At 39.7% G+C, this 20,132-nt stretch overlaps 1 protein-coding gene across 2 annotated transcripts in view; it reads right to left on the bottom strand.

The window, feature by feature from the left end:
* Positions 1-20,132, bottom strand: part of LOC311259630 (ankyrin repeat and IBR domain-containing protein 1-like) — a 34,459-nt gene that overhangs the window by 3,685 nt on the left and 10,642 nt on the right. For both annotated transcript variants that reach the window (XM_084356879.1, XM_084356880.1), the window contains exons 7-19: positions 16,169-16,257; positions 15,921-16,065; positions 14,911-15,077; positions 12,268-12,356; positions 11,347-11,477; positions 8,509-8,643; positions 7,282-7,368; positions 6,846-6,912; positions 6,018-6,163; positions 5,333-5,511; positions 5,129-5,180; positions 1,125-1,236; positions 340-383 (exon numbers count right to left, since the gene is read on the bottom strand). In XM_084356879.1, coding sequence (XP_084213005.1) covers positions 340-383; positions 1,125-1,236; positions 5,129-5,180; positions 5,333-5,511; positions 6,018-6,163; positions 6,846-6,912; positions 7,282-7,368; positions 8,509-8,643; positions 11,347-11,477; positions 12,268-12,356; positions 14,911-15,077; positions 15,921-16,065; positions 16,169-16,257 — 1,443 coding nt within the window. The remainder of the gene's footprint in view (positions 1-339; positions 384-1,124; positions 1,237-5,128; positions 5,181-5,332; positions 5,512-6,017; positions 6,164-6,845; positions 6,913-7,281; positions 7,369-8,508; positions 8,644-11,346; positions 11,478-12,267; positions 12,357-14,910; positions 15,078-15,920; positions 16,066-16,168; positions 16,258-20,132) is intronic.

The raw sequence follows: 20,132 nt of genomic DNA, 5'->3' as shown, positions 1-20,132 counted from the left end.
CTTTTAGTACTTTAAGAATCTGTCAGTTGGAATCTGTGGCCTCCTGACTTCTGACTAAATCTTCTGGTTTTTGTCTAACTTATCATAGTGCAACTTACAATAGGAAGTAATTTATTAGACTTTTACAAATGTTCTCTTGAGATTGCCTTTCGAAAAACCAAAACAAAAGTAAAAGTACATTTCTGTTAACCACATCATTATCAAGCCACAGTGAGTATAGGACAAGAAAGCCTTGCAGAAATCACTTTGGCTAAATTAATGCTGCACTTTTTATATTGTCTGAAAAGTTTCAAAAGCTGAAAACCTTGGGTTGAGATGAAAATAGAACTGTTCACTCACCATTAGATGACCATGTCTACGTCCACTTCCAACATCCTGAGTATCTTTACAGAGAAAGAATTGGACAAAAACACCCACAATCAAAATACTGCCATTAGACTGAATCACTCGAATAGCAATTTAATCCATTGATAATTACTACTTTTACAAACATCCACTCCATTTTAGTGAATACTGCTAAATGATAAAGTAACAGCAACCTGAAAGAGTATGGGCCTTCAGCATCTTCCCCGGAAATTCATAATTTTAGTAGCTGAAATCAATTAATCCTTCTTGGCACAACAGAACCTATTACCTGGCTTCAAAACTGCAAACTATGTTGATCCTTCACTCAACACAGCCAAATCTTAAGCAGCTGACTGATGGATGAGACTGATGGATTGGAAATATTGGCTTGTTGAACTTGAGCAGTCGTGATTTTCTCAAGTTTTGGCCAGGACCCTAATTTGGGTTCTGTACAACTCAGTGTATCAAAAAGTGAGATCGGGATGACTGGATCAATGTAGTTTAATTTAATGGATACATATTATTTTATCATAGATTAGCAAACTGTAATTGCACTAGAATACTGTACACTGCATTAACATTTAATTTTTTATGTACATCAACCATGTTCATTGCATCCATCAAGTGCCTTCATATACAGCTAATAAAGGCTTACCAACTTAAAAACTGCAGATTAATAAACAAACACATAACGTTTCACATGAGACTACCGAGTCCACCATTGTGAAAAAAGTTCCCTGTGGTCCCTGTACTAGAGTCCTGTATGTCCACTGCAGTACCTGAGGTGCTGTCGCTGGGGTCATCAGGATCAGGGGTGTTGCTACGGAGACTGGACATGTCGCCTCGCCTCCGCTGCCTGTGTCTCCGTCTGTACTGGAACTCTGCATACTCCTTCAGACAGCCACAAAAAAACATTTTAAAAACTCACACGTCATTAATCAACACTCTGTTAACTTGGCGTCATTTCAACGATGCTCTAATCCTGCAGTTAGAAAGTGCCCAACTCTGATCAACATGTACAAGATTTATTTATTATCATAAGATTGTATAGAAAAAAATGTCTTTGTAGTCCCTTGATGTTACTATTAAAACAGAAATTATATAAACTGATTAATAATTACTAAGTAATAAAAATAAAACTTTTATGTTTGAGCTGTCTGACCTGAAAAAAGTTTACCAGGCTACTTTTGTAAAGTTTGATTCGAGAAGTTAAGCAAAAGTTTGCTTCAAATGTGGTCTGAGTCTTCTGTTCCAGGAAAGATCAGCACCTAGAGACAGATTCAAACCCTTTCATCTCCAGACCAAGCTTTATTCATTAACCTTCAGTATAGACTGAATCTAAGCAGAGCACACACTCACTGGAAGGGTATTAGAAAAGAAGCAACATGAAGATTGAGGATCAGATGTTTGAAAATACTACGTGTTTGCCCGAGTAATCTCAAAAGCAATCAGAATGCCTTATCAAACGTGAAAGTGATGCAATTAAAAAGTCAAGTCAATTAAATATTTATTTACTGGCAGGTTTTAAAAACAGGCTTCAGAAAAATTCAAAAAGAGGTTATGTTATTATGGGTATGAAATGATGTAACTAGTCTAAAAGCAGTCTGCATTGCAGGTAGTGAGAGCACGCACTATATCTATTATTATTGTGGCAAACAACGAAACTCTAATTTGATATTTCTGTCACGTCGTGACTCAGGGGAGTTCAAACAGAATCAATTAACACACAGTGTGTTTCACACAGCGTGTCTAAATGAAATTACCAAAAAAGCACTAAAGTTTAGTAGGTGAGTACGCATATACACATGTCTGTAATTATAAGATATCTATGGATAACTGATTGTGAGGGACAGTTCCTTGTATTGATTAACCGATGTTGATATTATCATATGTATTAAGAGGTAGAGAGATCAGATCATTATATTCCACTGATATGATGTAATTTTGCCTAAGTCATCAATGAAGTTTTACAGGAAGTGTATACCTTGTTTAGGCATAAACAACATATATAGTCTTTCAAACTGTGAACAATATATTGTATGTGTCTGTCATCTTAGTTCAGTAAGAACCAGGCTGGTGTTAGTTTGGAAAAAATAATTCTACAAAGTAAGAATCTTAGTTTTGGGGGATTATACTTCTACTTGGTGCAAACTGAGTAACTTTCAATCCCGCTGCAGACCTAGAGCTTGTGATGCATGGCTACTCTAGACTTTGGTTGGAGACCAACATGAAAAGGTTACGTCCACTGAAATCGCACATCTGCATATCAATACCTCGGGAAGTAGTCAAACTGCGTTCTCCATTCAGTCATCTCATGCATTAGAAAAAGTAATTGAGTCACATTCATATAATCAAAAGCCTGCCACCCAAACTCTCTTTCATGTTTCCACTGCTCTAAAAATAGCCCACTATGAAGTGATCTGCAGGCATTGTAAGAATCAGGGAGCAGACCATCTGTAGCTGTGCCTGCGAGGCAGTGTCATCAGGCTTTGATTATTACTATGGCTTCCCCATTAACTACTGCAGCTGAGAGACAGAGGCTCTTAATTAGGGGACAAAAATAAAATCCTAGGTTTTTAGAATGGCATCTGGTGGCAACATTAGCTGTGAATATTATCATAGATGCATGTCCCAAAATAAACTGTTGAAAACAATAGACTCTTTCAAGCTTGTTGGTAATTTAAATTCTGACGGAGGAAAAGAGGGCAGAGTTGAGATAAGCATCTCACCTGAGGTTCACAATGATAATTTGTTCTTTTGAAGAGCCGGGTCTTTGTAGCGTGCGCCTAGCTTAATTAAATCTTTCCTTGAGGCTTGTATACTTGAGAGGTTGTGTGTGCTTCAGTTGGCTTTTCTACAGCATTTGTCTGAATAATCAATAATATTATAGCACAGTGTATTAAACAAACAGATACACACTAAGGTCTGATAGAGATTTTAGTAGATATTTTGTAGTTACTTCCAATTAAGACCAACAGTGTGGCAAAAACACAAGCTTCCATTCATTTCCTAGGTGGAACAGCAGAGAGGAGTCTTTCCAGTGTGTTCAGACTGGCGACGAGTGAGAGAGAAGATAACCTGTAACATTGTCATGAGGCATCATATTTTATAATCTGCACCCAACAGAAGATCTGCCTGGATCGTGTAGGAACTGGTTTCTGTAGTACTTGAAGTACTTCATACAAGATAATGGCACATTTTATGGTTAGCGGAATACTAAATTAGAGTCTTCTGCCGACAACTTACCAAGTTAGGTATGCTAGCTAGGTCTGCTGCTGCTTTTAAACTGTAAATGCTTAATAAAAATTTAAAAAATAAACACACTGGTTCCAGGTTTGGATAAAACAAATACTCCGTGTGGTCGTTTACTCCGTAAACCTGAAGTAAATAAAAGCTTTACCTGACTCACTGCATGGTGATAAGCAGGAGGATAAGGATTTTGAGGTTCATTTATCAAACTGGCAGACTGATGTTGTCATTTGTTTTCCTGTCAATAGGGAAATGTCTGCTTTATACTGGTAAAAGGTGTGCACAATAGCTCAGGAGGCTTAGGTTTGATCTCAGATTTGCATAATTGTGTCGTGTTTTTAACACTTTAGAAGGTCGCAACAGTAAGGAGCCTAAGGAATGTATTGAGATGAAAAGCCTGCATGTGTAAAAACTGCTGCAGTACACTAAACAGTAATGGAAACTTCGAGTAGTAACTGCAGCGCATTGACTTATGTACCTCTACTGAATGCATGCATCAAGTTATGCAGAAAAAGGAGGCAGGTCGATAATCAAACCATTATGTGGTCGACAGTTTTATGACTGTAAAAGTTAACTACAAGCGCCTGTTGCTAATGCATAATGATCGGGAGCAACCTGCTTAGGTGTTTGCCAGAGAACTGTGCTTTAAATCATTCCAACTCGGTACACAGAGGGACACTGAACCATCTGGCCTGCTCTACTGTGTTGAATAACACGGTGATCTTTGGGTCATCATGGTTTGTCAGTGCTGTTACACTGCCAAATAAAACCAGCAAGGATTTAGATATATACACTGGCTTTATAAAAGAGGGTATAATGTGGGGATGCATCATTTAATTATATAATAATCAGGATTTAAGTTTTTGCAATCAATTAAACCTGATTAGATGTCATATTAACAGAGGAGTACCAGCATCAGTGCATCAAACCAGACACTCTCTTTTAACAGATAAAAGTCCGCCTAATCACAGATACCAGCTTCAAACACACTGATTAACCACTCTCAGCCTCAACTATGGATGATTGCTGGTGAGTGCTGCAAATATAAATGTGACGGAACGTTTTAGTCCATCCATTTGTCAGCGTGCTGTGGTAGGACTGTTATTATCGAGTGCATTTTTATTTAAGACACATTTTAATGGGTTTCATTACATTTAACAATTCATCTTTATTTAACAGTATCCTTTTTATCGATTTCTAATCAAGATTTATCAAATCACATGTAAAAAATGAAGGCTGTTTGTGTCGCAATTAAAAAGTTGTGTTTGTGAAAATTCACCCGTGTTTATGAATATTTGGTATACAATTGTGATTATTTAAGCCAAAACTCCTCCAATCTGTTCAGATGACTAAACAGAAAAGTAAGATCCTGCATATAAATATATGCATTTGAGTTAAAATCTGATAGTCAGGCTATAATTTACAGTGTCAAAAAACACATGCAGATTTTGTATTAGTGTGGGGTTCAAACAGCATAGTTGATATTTTAACTGACAAGCTTCCACTAAAAACTAATGAAGGCTTGTTCTCTTACCTCGGGCGATGCAAAGCCTAAATATTCCCAGTCCCACGTTCCGCCAGCAAAACTGCAAAAAAGGAAATGACAGATTTTGTCAGTATGAGAATGTCATCAATTGCTGAGTTATGATAGCTAGTGTGTCACTCTTGATCATTTCAAACAGTTCTGTTGCACTCTTTAATCTGTAAGAAACACACTGACACAGGTCTGTAAGGTTACCTGCGCCTGGGGGCCTCAGGAGAGTCATTGGGGGCCACTCCCCTGGCTACTGAGGCCAGGAACTCCTGTCTCTTCTGCTGCACCAGACACGCAGCACGAATGATCTTGTGCCGCGGCGTCCGCAGATAAGGCCGGTTAACCTTTTGTGCTAGGTCCTCAGTCACCATCTCCAAGTCCGTCTGAGGACAGAAAGACAGCTGGCTGAGTGATTTTTCATTCTTTTAGGTAACTCGGTAAGGAATACCGAATTTCAGGTTTTTACTTTCTCTTCAACTGTCTCATAAAACAATCTGTTCAAAAACTGTGATGTTCAAGGAGAAAGGGATTTTAGAAGAAGTCCTACAAGTGAACTGCTTTAAGGGCTACTGTGTATGTATCTACTTTAAAAATGTATATGTTTTACACACCTTTAAGAAAGCCCTTATGTAAGACCTATGTGAGCCTTGCTCATTAATTTTACAGGATTTAAAAGGCCAAGACAGCAGGTAAGTACATCCTTTGTCTATACCAGTGATCATAAATTATAAAACAATAGATCTTGAACTAAAAGCTGAGGTGTGCAGGTACAACTGGGGCAGACGGTGAAGATCATGAGGTAAAAAGCTTTAGTCCCATCTCTCTAATGTCCATTAATAGACTGGCTGCTGTGAACATTTGTCCTTTTTCTTAATAGTTGAACTGAAACCTGCATAAGCTCGTAGATCTCTTTCTTTGTGCTTTTGGGCTCCAAAAAGAAGCCATAAGGATAAGAGCACTTGAGGATGCGGCGAGTCTTTAGTAGTTCGAGGACCGCATCTTCAATAAATGTAGTGTCAGGTGGGCCTCCTTCCCCTGGGAGAGAGAGAGAGAGATAGCAAAAGTGAGCGTCTGCTTTACTTTTGAAGAATACATAATTTAATTCAGCCTAAATTACCTGAAAAATCTCTCCCTAACAGCTTATGAGGGTAAAACAACTTTTGGATACAAGGTGAGAGTGCTTAAATTATGATCTGAGCTTTTGAATACAAAAAAAAAACAAAAAACAAACTCATTCAGATCTGCCTCAGAATACACGTGACTAAAGAAGACCTGTCTGCAAACTGCTGTGTAAACTTTTAATTGAGCCAGACTCATAAACGCTGAGTTATGGACTTATCCATTTCTCTGTCAGCTGGCACACACCCAGTGGTGTTAGTAACAGCGCTGCAATCAGAATCCACTGAAATTTAAACTGAGTGTTGTGTATCACAACAAAACTTGGCTATGCTAAACAGGTTGTAAGTGCCTGTACAGATGGGGCTTTGAAGGACTCGAGACAAGCTTATTAACAAAGCACAGCTTTCTCCTAGCTTAGACATGCCTGCTGAATACCAACTAAACCATACCTTGCACTGTTGTAAAAACAATATTAGAACACCATTGTGTTTTATTTCCCACCTGCCAACTTCCAAAAGCTCAATTTCAGAGGACTAGATTAAGATGTGTCTGAATGTGTAATAAAGATTGACACCGTTATGGCAGACTGCACACTCACGTCCACTCAGAGCTCGACTGAGCTGCTCCATCTTCTCTTTGGCTGTTTTTAACAGGCGCTGCTCCAGCTATTGTGAGGGAAGACAGAAGCCGTGAGGTTTTATTGTTGAGTAAAAACGTCTTGTGAAGACCTGCCCAACCAAACAATGAAGTTGATGGCAGAATATGAGGCAAAATAAATTTAAAAAGGTGGGCGCAGAAGACCTGTAATACAACAAACCGCAGGATATACAAAAACAATATTATACTGTGGATAAAATACAGACATACCATACATTCATCATGTTACAGTGTATATAGCATTAGAGAGCATTGCCCACCTATGAGGTTGTGTGCCAGTCATACACTAACTGACAGGTTCCCACTGGTTACATCCATGACTGTTTGTACACTATGCAAAGCAGACATCAGTGGAGGGCAAAGCCAGGTCTGTTTACCTTATAGCTGTGCTCATGGTTCTTGAAGCGTGTGTAGTAGTGCATGAAACGGTCAAGTTCCTGAAAGCTCTTGTGCTTCTTCTCTGCCTGCAAAACCGTGATGAGACACAAGTCACAGTCAATAAACTCCTGAGCATGGTGTCACCCCACACCGGAGAGTGTAGGTACTCTGGTTCAGGGCAGTTAAAGTAAGTAAGTGAGTCGTGCCACAGGTGAAATCAGTGTGACTGGGAGGAATGCGAGTAAAAACTGAGAATAGACTTCTTTTCACCTCTGATGAAGGAAGATGGAATTGACTGTGAATGGCTCCACGGTCAAGAGTCTAGACCAAGCCTAAGTGTCTGTGTGTGTATATTTGTGGGTTTTCCATCTTGCTTATGTAGGCTCCAAAGCCCTTTTGTGTTAAGGGTGTATATGCACACAAACTTAACTACTGTTGTCAGCTGTTTGCATATGTGTGTATGTTTAGATCAACATACTAATACAGTTCTATAATACATACTAATGTTTCAATAAGTTGTGAATGCTGGTGGTTTGTTACACCACTGTCCTTGTTTTTGCACCTTTTAAATGTGAAAGTAAAGAATGAGAAGGAGTGTGGGCTTGTTGAAAAATAGATTATCGAGTGCTGAAGAGATAAGCCCCAAGCTGATTGGCCCCTGCCAATTTAATAAGATTTTACTTATTGGGCGATGAGACAAAATGTTCTAATCAACTGTATGAACATCCTAATGATTCTGCTAAATGTGTTGAAAGGAAATCCTCTCATTTCATACATCAAAGTGTGTTGACACATCTTAGGGAGTACTACTGCTTATGTGAAAAAAGATGTACTTGCTGACTGCCGAGGGAGCTGTGTGTAATGTGTGTGTAAACTGCCTCAAGGGATGTCACCTGAGTCAGTGTTGGTTAGGTCTGAAGACTAAGTTTGAAAATGAAAACAAAAATCTGTTGGTGTGATGTGTTTGACACCCAAATCTCTGACTGAACTGTCTGTCTGTAGTACATTGCATTGTGGGTAATGTAGGTGGCAGTTTTTTTACATTGAAGAAGATGCGATGGTAATGCACTACAACTGGCAAGTCTGATCAAATTCTGTATCGACGATCTAATACACCAACAGTGTCGTTGTCCAACTCTAGTTTGTATATGTGTCTGTGTGTGTGTGTGTGTGTGTGTGTGTGTGTGTGTGTGTGTGTGTGTGTGTGTGTGTGTGTGTGTATCTACCTCTTCAGTCATCTCCTTTGACTGCTCCTCTACCTGCTGGATGACCTCGTAGCGGGTGCAGCGATAGTAGCCTCCTGTTGATGAGCTGTGCTTTTTCCACTCCTCCAGACAGATCCAGCAAAAGTCATACTTGCACTAGACGGAGAGAACAGAAAGATTAGACTTAAATATGCTCCGGTCAATGGCCACATCATTTCTATCATTTCAAAGGACATTTCATTGACTAACATTCATTTCCTGAGCCTTACCCTAACCCTTACCATAGCTTTGTCTTAACCTAACCTGACCCTAGCCCACGTCCTCGCCCCAAAATGTAACCATTTACGTTATGGGGACTTACGTTTTGTCCCCAGAAGGTAGGCGAGTCCCCACAATGCGACAGTGTCAACAAGTGTATGTCCCCACACCATGAGTAATACATACAATTATTCACAACGGATGACATGGTGTAAGATGTAATATTCTCTGGCATGGACCTGTAAGGATGTGAAAGCTTAAAAGTATCTGAAAAGATCAAAGATTAAAGATCTGTTTGTTTATCCTTTCAACTGCTCTCAACATCATTACAGAAACATAATTACCGGTGAATGATATATTTAAGAGTCCTTAAACCTAGGCCTCAAGATACACTTATCTTCAAGTTGTCTCAATCTCAGTCTTCTTCTTCTCCTTTTTTTCTTCTACAAATGACAGGGTTATAAAGAAGTGAACCTAGAGATTTTTTGCAGCTGTAGCTGCCACTAGAAGGCATTCAGAAAACATTTGAGATAAGCAAGTCCCATTGGGTATTGTAGAACAAAACAACAAAACTCTACAGCCACTCCAATCCACAGCCTATTTAGGTGTAAGTGATTTCTCTCTCTGTGACACATAGTACTTCTGTGGGTGACAAGTTAGCTGGAGCAACACAAAACCCTACAGGCTAAGACCTCAGTTGTCCTAAACACACCATGCCTTCATGACACTTCAGAAAAATCAATACAAAATGAAAGAGTGGGAGGGAGAATGAATGGAAGAACAGAGACACAAAAAGACAGCGTGTGAATTGGAGAGACTTAAGATAAAAAAAGTGTGAAGCCAGACCGGAGGGAAGGAAATGGCAGCGAAAAGACAAAGAAATGTTCCTTGGCAACACTGAGTCCTGTGTTTCCAAGCAACAGAGGTAAAGCCATTTCTTACCAGGTAATAACGGGTCAAGAGGCTGAGCCCTCGGCGGCCTCTCAGCTTGTGAAAGCTGCCCCATTCAACCCAAACTAATCTCCATCTCTAGTCAGCCTGTTTAACCAGGATAGAGACAGTGAGAGTGCCGTCACAGAGACAGAAGGAGCCTGGTTGAGCTCCTTTCATGGCCTGCCCTCCAGCAACAGAGACACTTGTCAGGAAACATGACTCTTATGTGATTATCAGTCTCACACTCCCCCTCCACCACTGACTGTCTCAATCACCTCTGCATTACTCTCGCTTGTCCATCTCAATAAGACAGAGGCCTCTGACTAACTGCAGGGCTTATTGGCTGTTTGATGGATTGTTTATGAGCGTGACAGCATCATAACCGCCTCTTGTAAAATAACCGTTTATAATGATAGCAAAACTAGGCTGAGAGCAGCTTGAATGTGATTAGACATTTTCACCTTCACTATTACATTACAACACCTTTGTGACGGATACCTTCCTCAGAACAAGAGTACTTACTTATTCTGCTCAAGTGTAGAGCGGATGTTATCAGACATTTAACAGAACAGTTGTGTCGTACTCATTAAATCATAAATATCAGATGGGTTCAAGGTGGAAATTATAAAAAAAATATAAAAAATTTCCCAACCACCAAAAGCAAATTCATCACAAGTGTTGTGAGATATTTAAAAGTTAAATATGGCGAAGCATCACAAGAATCCAAAATATAGCTACAACACAACAAAAGCTGTTCGACAGGAAACAATTTAATTAGCCACTATCTTAGATCTTTTGTTCCATAAGGCTTCTGAAGTTTAAAGGCAGCTGTTTTTCATTGAGTCACAACAACCATCTGTGTGTTTTCTAAAATGTGACCCACAGCTTCCCTTTTCAAGTTAAAACAATCAAACGCTCAATCCTCTGGGAAATGTTGATGGCTGGAGGACTCGGGGGCTCATCAGAACTATCAGAATTCACCCAGTGAAGGACCAAAGCGTTGCTTTTAGATGGTGATCAGTGCAAATTGGATGCTTTATGATGTTAATATGCTTGATGGTGTTTACAGTGTACTTTATATAAAGACAGACTTAATTGTCCTCGCTTTTTCACACTGAGGACAGAACATAGCAATACTTGTCAATCTTGTAAGCTTTTCTTAGACACCTACACACACCCCAATTCCCATCCTTTGTCTGACAAATAATGGAAACATTAAAGAAAATGATATTTTAAAAAAGGCTTCTCTGGTGCCAAAAATAGTAGCACTTCACCACCTCTTGGCTGAAGTGTAAATACACTGTCTGGAAAAATAAGCATTTAAACATAAGGGACCCAATATATCTTTCATGTCTTAATAAAACAATTTCTTAAGTTGCTTACAGGTTCTAAATATAATTTAGCACCTTTAACTTAACAAAATCTTTGTGCTGTGCTCTAAATTTACTATGATCAAATCACCGAGGGCAAAGGGCGAAATGTGCCTGTAATTGTGCCCAAATATAATTTAATTTGAACTCTTTTATTATTATTGGCTCACATGTGTAACACCTGTAGATCATCAATAAGTGAAAACGTACTGATCCAAATTAGCCCGAGATGAAAGAGACATCAAATTACAACGTGTGTTAGTAAGACAGGTGTGTGAAACCTCCCATCTTTAGTTACCTTAGCACACTGCATGTGGTTGCAGCCCTCATTTTTCTGTATTGGGGACTTGCAATTGGCGCAGGGTTTGGAGTTCGAGAGCAGCCATAAGCAGTTGGCGGCATCCTCGTAAGCTTCGCTCACACCAGCCACTTCAATCGGAGGAGGGGGAGGTAAACAGAACAAATAAAGGCATAACGAGACAGAATGAGAATGGCTATTACCACAGCCTCTAAACAGACCACTGCAGTGAGTGGGAAATTGTCCTGCCTGACTAATGTGTATTGCTTATATATTTTGCTAACATCTCCCAAGATGCTCGTGCCCCCCTACCCCCCACACACAAACAGAGTAATTGGCTATTATCAAAGCACCTCTGATGTGCCGTTTGAAATGCCAAGATAAAACAGAATCTGGGGAAATCGAAGGGGAAGGTGGTTCCACAACAAAATAATTGCTTTTATCTTTCAACTGTCAAATCAGTGAAGTGGCACTTTGGAGCAACTCGGGTCATCTTAAATCATCTATTAGATTACCCACAGTCCAATTACCACTTCTAAACATTGCATACTTTCAATGAGTGGGTTGTTCATTTTAATTAATAATTTATCATCAACATGGTGGGTTTTAATTGGCTTAGCGCTAAACTGTTTGTAATTACTGTGGTTGAGTTCCAAGTAATTTAGTTTAAAATCAATCCCTTGACTGCAACCCAAAAAAATCTGGGCAATGTTCCACCATGTAGATTCATAAACTTCTACTGGTATAAAGACTAAGTTAGGTGCCACTAGAATCAATACAATACAAAGAGACTAGACATAGACTCTACAATTATTCTTTAAAACCATTTCACATTATTTAGAAACAGTATGAACTCAGCTGTATCTTCATATCTGAAAGAGACCAAAAAACTAAAATTAATACATTAGTGTCAATACTCACATTCCTCAGGTTTCATCTCATTGACTTTCTGTAGCCACAACTTCCAGGTCTCACAGTCACATGGCTCATGGGCTTCGCCTTGACACTCCCTGGAATATACACAGACAGATGACAGATTCAATTACCTATTCAAAGATCCCATTCTGTCCGTGACTATACAAGGAAATTAAGACAAATGATGAACACACCAATCACAGTGCTGCCAGAGATGCTGTCAAAACCGTCAACCATTGGCCATATCTACCTTTCAACCATATGCCTTCTTCGTGTCAAGGGAACTATACAAGTCAGACCCGTGTTACATCCAGTTCCATTATGTGTCAGATTTAATATCATGTCAGCTGAACTGTTGAGTAAACCTGACAAGTGAACCCAACGGCCATTTTCAGGAACCATATAGTGAAGTGAGGTGCAGTGAGGTGTGTACTATCGGTTGGGGTGTGGAGATTGTGATATGCAGGTGGGGGAGCTGTCGGGGCATTCTTCAGGGCTCTTGGAATAAGATTACAGAGGACAGAAGGTGGAAGACAACACAGCAACTAGGCCCTCTACCCTTGAGTGGTCGACCAGTAGTGGTACGAGTATACACATATGTGTGTACAGAGGGAATGAATGGATACACATGCATTCATGGGCATATATAGTATTATTATACACATACATATATATTTTGGACACTTTGTTGTCAATACAAACAGATGACATTTCATCATTGACGACGAATCTGCAAACATATTCCATGATGACAAAAACATTTGACCAAAATATGTGTAGATTGGTTATAGGTCAAACAAATAGTTCAGCACTGTAGAAAATATACTTTATATGCATAATATCAAAAGGCAATCCCACGTCTGAGCATTAAATACAAAGCTTGCAACTGCAGGATTTCAGCCTAGCATAGCATCAAGGCTGGCAAAAGCCACATCATGAGTATTATCCGGTTTTCACTAGGAAATCTTTGTCCTCATACTCAGAGTTTGCCAAACAGCAGTTTAAGAAATCCAAGCAGGCTGTCATACGCCTTTTACTCTGTCGTGCCTTCCATCTAGCCACTCTATCATTACGAAATAATCGATGGAGTGCTGTTTTTTAGAGAGATGGTTCACACAGAGCTTCAGAGCGCTCTGTTGGAGAGGCCCTTAGATTCTTGGTGGGCTCACTGAAAATGGTCCCTATTTCCTAGTTACTGGGTTTGACTGGACACCCAACTCTCTCATGAGTCCTCAACCGTTTTTTCTTTTTCACAGTAATAGAGCACCTGGGAACTTCAGATAAAGACAGACACAATTTGAATGTTACTGATGCGTTTCTGTAAATAAATGCCTATGTAAATCCATTACCATAACATTAGATTATTTCAGGTTTACAACGCAAACATCCAAATTTAAACTATAATATACATAATTACAACATTTTTTACATTTTTAAATGTACGATATGGTGCCGATTAGGGCTGTAACGATTCATCGAGTTACTCGAGTTACTCAATTACAAAAATTGGTCGAGGCAAAAACTCTGCCTCGAAGCGTCGTTAAATTCCTGTGACGCGCAGGGATCTTGAATGTTCCACACGGACCGTTGTTAATACTACTCCGTAAAGTGCCGTACACGGACACGGAGAGCCCTCTCCGTCGCCGGAGAGCCTGACGGAGAGCCTCTCCGTACTTTCCGGGCACGGAGTGTCCGTCACTCCGTCGAGGGGAAACGGAGACAGCAAGGGCTGTGATTGGACCTCTAAACTCACGTCCTCACGCTGGTTCTCCAGCAGCCCGGGGGGGATTGCATTGCGTATCCGCCACCACGACGGAGAACTGCGAAGGCTTGAGATGACATGCCAGAGCAGAATCAGTTTGTGCGCGTTTAAAAAACGTAGATATGATATCTGCTTTACAGACAGTTGAGACCGACGTGACATGTTCTCTCTCTCTGTCTGTCTGTAAGTGTGTGTGTACGTGTGTTTGTTTACGTCGGTCCGGAGCTCCTCCCTTCGTAAAACAGAGCGGAGGAGAATTGTAGATGCGCGACGATGAAGAAATTATTAATTAAATGAACACAGTCCGGACCGGTTCTATAGGAAAAGTGACCTTAAATGACTTCTGTTGTGATTTGGTGCTGTGTATAACATAAAATTATATATAACACAGCATGCGTGCACACACATAGGTTGCTAGTTTACCATAGCAAATAGGCCTATCCCAGAGATTATATATTATTTGTTAGTAGGTGGTTAGAAGGTGCAATCCCTTTTTGTAATGTTGTATAAGACAACACTAAGGCAAAATGGCCGTTACTATTTAAGTTTGTATTGATTCATAGTGTTACATGTTATACATGTTTTATAGTAAGTTGAAACTGTATTGTTATTTAATTGTTTGCACTTGCACTAAATGGGTAAATTGCAATTAAGTTTTGGAGCCAAATGTTGGAGTTGTAAGAAATACCTGTTTTTTAAAGAAATAAAAGCCAAATGGTTGATCATTTTACAGCCACTTCATTTTCGTCATGCATTATTTGTTTTGGTTGTTTAAAAATGCAAAAAATATATATATATACGATTAATCGATTAATCGATCGATAAAGTGCTAGATTAATCGATTCCAAAAAGAATCGATAGCTACAGCCCTAGTGCCGATTACTGACCAGCAGAAGAGGTGGCCTTTGCCACAATCTACAGCAGGTGCCCGAAGGAGGGGAAAGCTAAGAGCGTCTGACGTGGAGGTCCCAGGGCCCTGGGTGTTCAGCCTCACTGCCCTTTCACAACCTGCCACAGGACACCAGCGGATTGCTGGATTGTTCTCCACAAATGCCTGTCAACAGAAGTAACAAAGAAGATTGAAATCAGTCAGGAAATCTACTTTCTATTGTTCAACTATGGGTATTTTAGGAAGGCTGACTTTAATACACTGATCTCTACCACAACACTATCTGTTGCAGGCTTAAAAGGTTTTGTCAGAAGAGATCAATGAAGGAATCCTTCTTTTCTCCTTTCCTTAAGTTACTTTTTAATGGTTGCAAAGGTGCATATACAAGTGACTTTAAAATATGAAAAGATCAGGAATGACACCAATAAAAGCATGTTTTATGTTACAATAGTCTCCTACACTGTGCACGTTTCCATCAGCCAGAAACTATCCAAGGTCCTAAGTGCTACTCTATTTTGTAAGTAATTCGGTCTCAACCCAAATTTGAAAAGAGATCCACTATGGTGTAGCTATGTGCACCTTAAATGACATAAAGGTTAATGTCTGTATGATAGCTCAAACAAGAGGCTGGTAATTCATGTGAGATTTGTGCCTCTTAAACCTTTCAATTAAGGAAAACTATAATCAAGAAAAAGGTACTTATGTTGAAAACAAACTAAAGTGAATGTCCTTCGCTGGTTGGTAGTGGTTCCAAGTAAAGACTTTATTTCTGATTAAATCAATTAAACTAACCTAATTCCAAGAATATCTCTACTATTGTAAGTGTTCGCTCCCTGTGTGCCGTTTCTTGTTATCCAACCGGCATCTATATTCAGTGAAGTCTTTACATTGAATCTTAGCTACAGAAGTAGTGTTTAACTCTAAAGCTGGTGAAATCATTTCAATATTATTTGAAGAAAGTTCTAAAAATCTTTTTGGTGCACATCTATGTCTTTTCCATCTCACTACCTTGATGTCAAACTGGAGGTAGCGCTTGTCCATCTCTCTAGACACCACGCTCTCAATAACTTCCACAGGCACTTGTTGGTAGCAGTCAAAGGCTGGGCAGAAGATGTTGTGCGCTTCACCCTCTTGGATCTTTAGATTTAGAAACCTGAGGAGACATTCATACATCGCAGACAGCAATTAGGTATAAAAATTAGGTCCGCCCTGAGCTGATCCGCAGAATCCGCAGGCCTAACCAAAACATGACTTACCCTTCCCAACATCCTCTGCAGAACTCGTGGCCACAGGACATGTCAACAGGTTCCTCAAAGACGGAGATGGAAGACATGCAGATACCACACTGTGACACAAAAGAAAAAAAATAAAATCTGTATTACAGTCACAGTACAAATATTTCTAGATTTATAAAGCCTGCTATAAAAGTTTATAAAAGTTTTAATTTTCTGATTTGTAATTCTCTGTTTCCAAAAGCTCTCCAGAACAATTCATGCATTATTACATCGCCCTTTGAATGACAACACACAATTGAATGTGAATCTTGAGAGCAGGCATGCTCAAAATGTGGTGATGATGGGTGGCCTAATTTTAAATATTCAATGGTGTTGCTAGGCAAGGAAAACTATGCCTTAATAAGCTGATATGTCAATGTGCGTAAACTACACACAATGGTAGTCTTTGATTAATGAAAAAACACTGTGCCAGAGGCCTGCCCAGGTCAAGATGATGACCTCACATTAGCATGTGTCTCACAGATTCCTGTTCTGTCATTAGATGGTTTTTCTCACATTACACAGAAACTTGATACACATAAAAAACACAAAAGGGACAAACACACACTCACACACACAGGCCTTGTTACAGTGAAAGACTGACCCCAACAAAAGACAGAAAGGAGGCAGTGTACTTCAACAATGTAAGTATTGATTTGTGAAAGAGCAGAATGTGATATAATCAACTGTAACCTTTAAATGGGCCCTTGAGTAGCCCCGGTCGATTGGCACAGTGGAGTTCAAGGCATGCCTTTCAGAGCCACGACAAAAGATACTGTCAGACAAACACAACCTACAATTTCTCATAAGGTAATTGAGAAATCAAGTCTGTCAGCTTCAACTATCATCTATCAACAGTTTAATTCACATACCAACACACACTGGACTGAAATATCCACCAGAGGACAAATCATCCAAAAAGATTATGTCTTCTCACTAAACTTTTCAGAGACTGACAAAAACAGATTTTCCCCACAGGTAGCAATGTCATTTCAAGAGCTTTAAGTCCCTGGTCACCAATATCAGGTGTCAAAAACATTCTAGAAAATACTCCTGCATAAGTACTGTAGAGGGTACTTACTGAACGGGTCAGCTTTCCATCATGATAGAGAACATAAGTTCTCAAGTACATCTAATAGCAATGAAAATGCCCTTTCCATGCTTACAGTGAAGTTTCAACTTTTATGTAAAACACATTTAGCAGTTGTCAAAAAATAGGGGTGTAACGGTATTTGTATTCGTCCCGACCCGTCACGGTACAGGCGTCACGGTTCGGTGCACGCAGTCATACGACGAATATGTCTGAGTGAGTTTAAAAAAAAGTTGAGTCCTCACTTTACTACAGGTGGCGGTAATGAGCCTAAAAGCTGCCCGAAACAGTCATTACAGAAGAAGAAGAAGTAGTTACAAAAAAGGACGAAGAAGGAAAGTGATGGAAAGTGTGGAGTTGGAGGAGCCCCGTTCATTTAAATCAGCTGTTTGGGAGCACTTTGGCTTCCCAGTACAATATAATGGTGATGGCACACGAGTGGAGGACCGGACAAAGACTGTCTGCCGGCGATGTTTCACGGAGGTGTGGTATGTCATTGACATTAACACTGGCAGGGCCAAAAACATCACAGAAGCAATTGGCATATACATATCAAAATCTATGCGCCCATATGCCGTAGTAGAGGAGCCTGGCTTCAAGTATTTATTAAAGGTGCTTGAGCCACGCTACAGTGTCCCATCTCGTGCGCACATCAGCGCATCATGAGAACCCTCCTAATACATTTGTTTTATGTTTTATTCTATTTATTTTTTACTTTTATAACAGGAGATGTTTTTTTTTATTTTGCAGTCAATTGGTGTCTGTTCAAAATAAATGGAAAAAAAGCTCGTCTTTTACATGTGATTTTTTTTTTTTTTTCTCCGTTGTACCAAACCCGTACTGAACCGTGACCCCCCATACCGAGGTACATACCGAACTGTGACTTGTGTGTACCGTTACACCCCTATCAAAAATAACAAAATATAGGTACATACATACAGTGTACACTGAGATTTTGAGACAGTTTCAATACTCATTTTTCAGTATCAATACACCCGGACCAGCTGCGCCTTCTCACTCTCCTCTCTCCATCAGCGAGTTGACACACACTGCTCCAGTGCCCACATGCAGGACCACCTCCCTCCTTTTGCATTCTCCTGTCCTCAGAAGTAAATAACTTACATGCTGTTGTGCTTCACACACAGTCCACAAGACTTGTTATATATTTATCTATTAATACAAATCACATAATGTTATGCTCTCAATGTGTCAATTTTTCCCGTTGCATCGCACATGGTATCGAGTATGAATATTTTTCAAGGTATTGAACCAAAGTTAGAAATTCCAATATTGTGACAACAATAATTTGCAGTATTTAATACTAATATACCATGTGTAATAGAGTCACAAGAGTCATATAATATTTTTGCTTTCTTGCTGTTAAAAAAGTTACATTATATACTGTCATACATTGCAATCCTAATGTGGAAATAAACTCATAATTAACTGGAATTTTGTTTAAGTTAGCACATATCCTAAGCACAGCATTTAATTTGATATATTGCTTCCATTGATGTGACATGGATAAAACTGGTGGTTTCCCTTTAATACCTTTCATTGGCAGTCTACTACAGTAAGTGTTCCACCTGCCAAGGACATGTCACGTTACCTAGCATGATTTTCATCTTGGTAACTGCTCACAAAGAAGACTGTTCAGGAAAATGTCAAGCGTGTTTGATAATTATCGAGAAATCTCAGACAAGGTCAGGATAATGGGAAGGCAATTAAGCAGCGTGTGCGCTGACCCTTTTGCAGCAGGGGGGTCATAATGGCCGTGTGGACGCACAGATTCTGTAACCAGAGCAATGTTTCCCCTACATACAAATGGCAGCAGCTGCGCCGCTGTTGAAATCTGTCGCTGCTGAGGTGGAGTAGAGGAGGAGGGGGAGAGAGGAGAGTGTATAGAGGGCTGGGTTTAATCTCTGACGTGATATAATTTTGTGCTATGGACGCTTCATATCTCGGCCAATTAACACACCTGCAGGTAATAGCGAGTAAAACAAAGGAACGGAGAAGAGAAGACTCCGTCTCATAACTTTAGAGAATAAAGGTAACTATTTTCTCGCTACTGACACTTCATGTCCAGACCAATTCTCACACACACGAGTAAAGCATTCAGCAAATAAACGATTAACTTAACGTGTACCTGATAATGTCCGCTCAACAACATCAGGTGAGAACAGCAAGCAACAGCAAGCACAGTCATTTGTTGGGAACATGGGAGTAAACACTAACATGTGAAATAAGCAACATTTGGTTGATCCATGTTGACATATATAGACAGTATGTATTTTACATGATCCGACTGTTTTCTGCATCCTGGCTCCAGGCCTTACTGCGTGCGAGGGGCACCGTGATGCGACTGCTGTCAATATACAGATGACGGATACGGATTTGCCTCTGTAACCACAACAACCTGTGTTTGCAGTATTAATGTAGTTTCTCTTATCTGGCAGGGCGTTGGAGGGTTTCAGTTACACCAATACATTTGGTGTCCTCTTCAAGTCTTCAAGACTCATGAAAGTTGTAGTTTTTACAAGTTAATGAAATATTTGTTTATTCTTTGTGAAAATATCAAGATTCTCACAATTTACTCTGCAGATACTTGATACCTCTTTACCTTAGCCGTAGAGTCAAAACAATTAGCAGTTAGCTACAGTGACACCCGTGTATGTAGCTTTGCCTAAACATAACTTTGCAAGTTCAGTATCTCTGGAAATTCTCTGGTTCTGAAAATGTAGCAACTCATTGGGGAGGAGCATGATGAACATTGCATTTCAACACAGAACAAACAAATCTGGAGGTGTAGTTTGATTGCCAATTTCTTCATGTTTGACACTGAGGCATATGGTTGCT

This window comes from Pagrus pagrus, assembly GCF_965226575.1.
Source record: "Pagrus pagrus genome assembly, chromosome: 7".
NCBI classification, from domain to species: domain Eukaryota; kingdom Metazoa; phylum Chordata; class Actinopteri; order Spariformes; family Sparidae; genus Pagrus; species Pagrus pagrus.
This window is presented reverse-complemented; position numbering and strand designations above follow the sequence as displayed.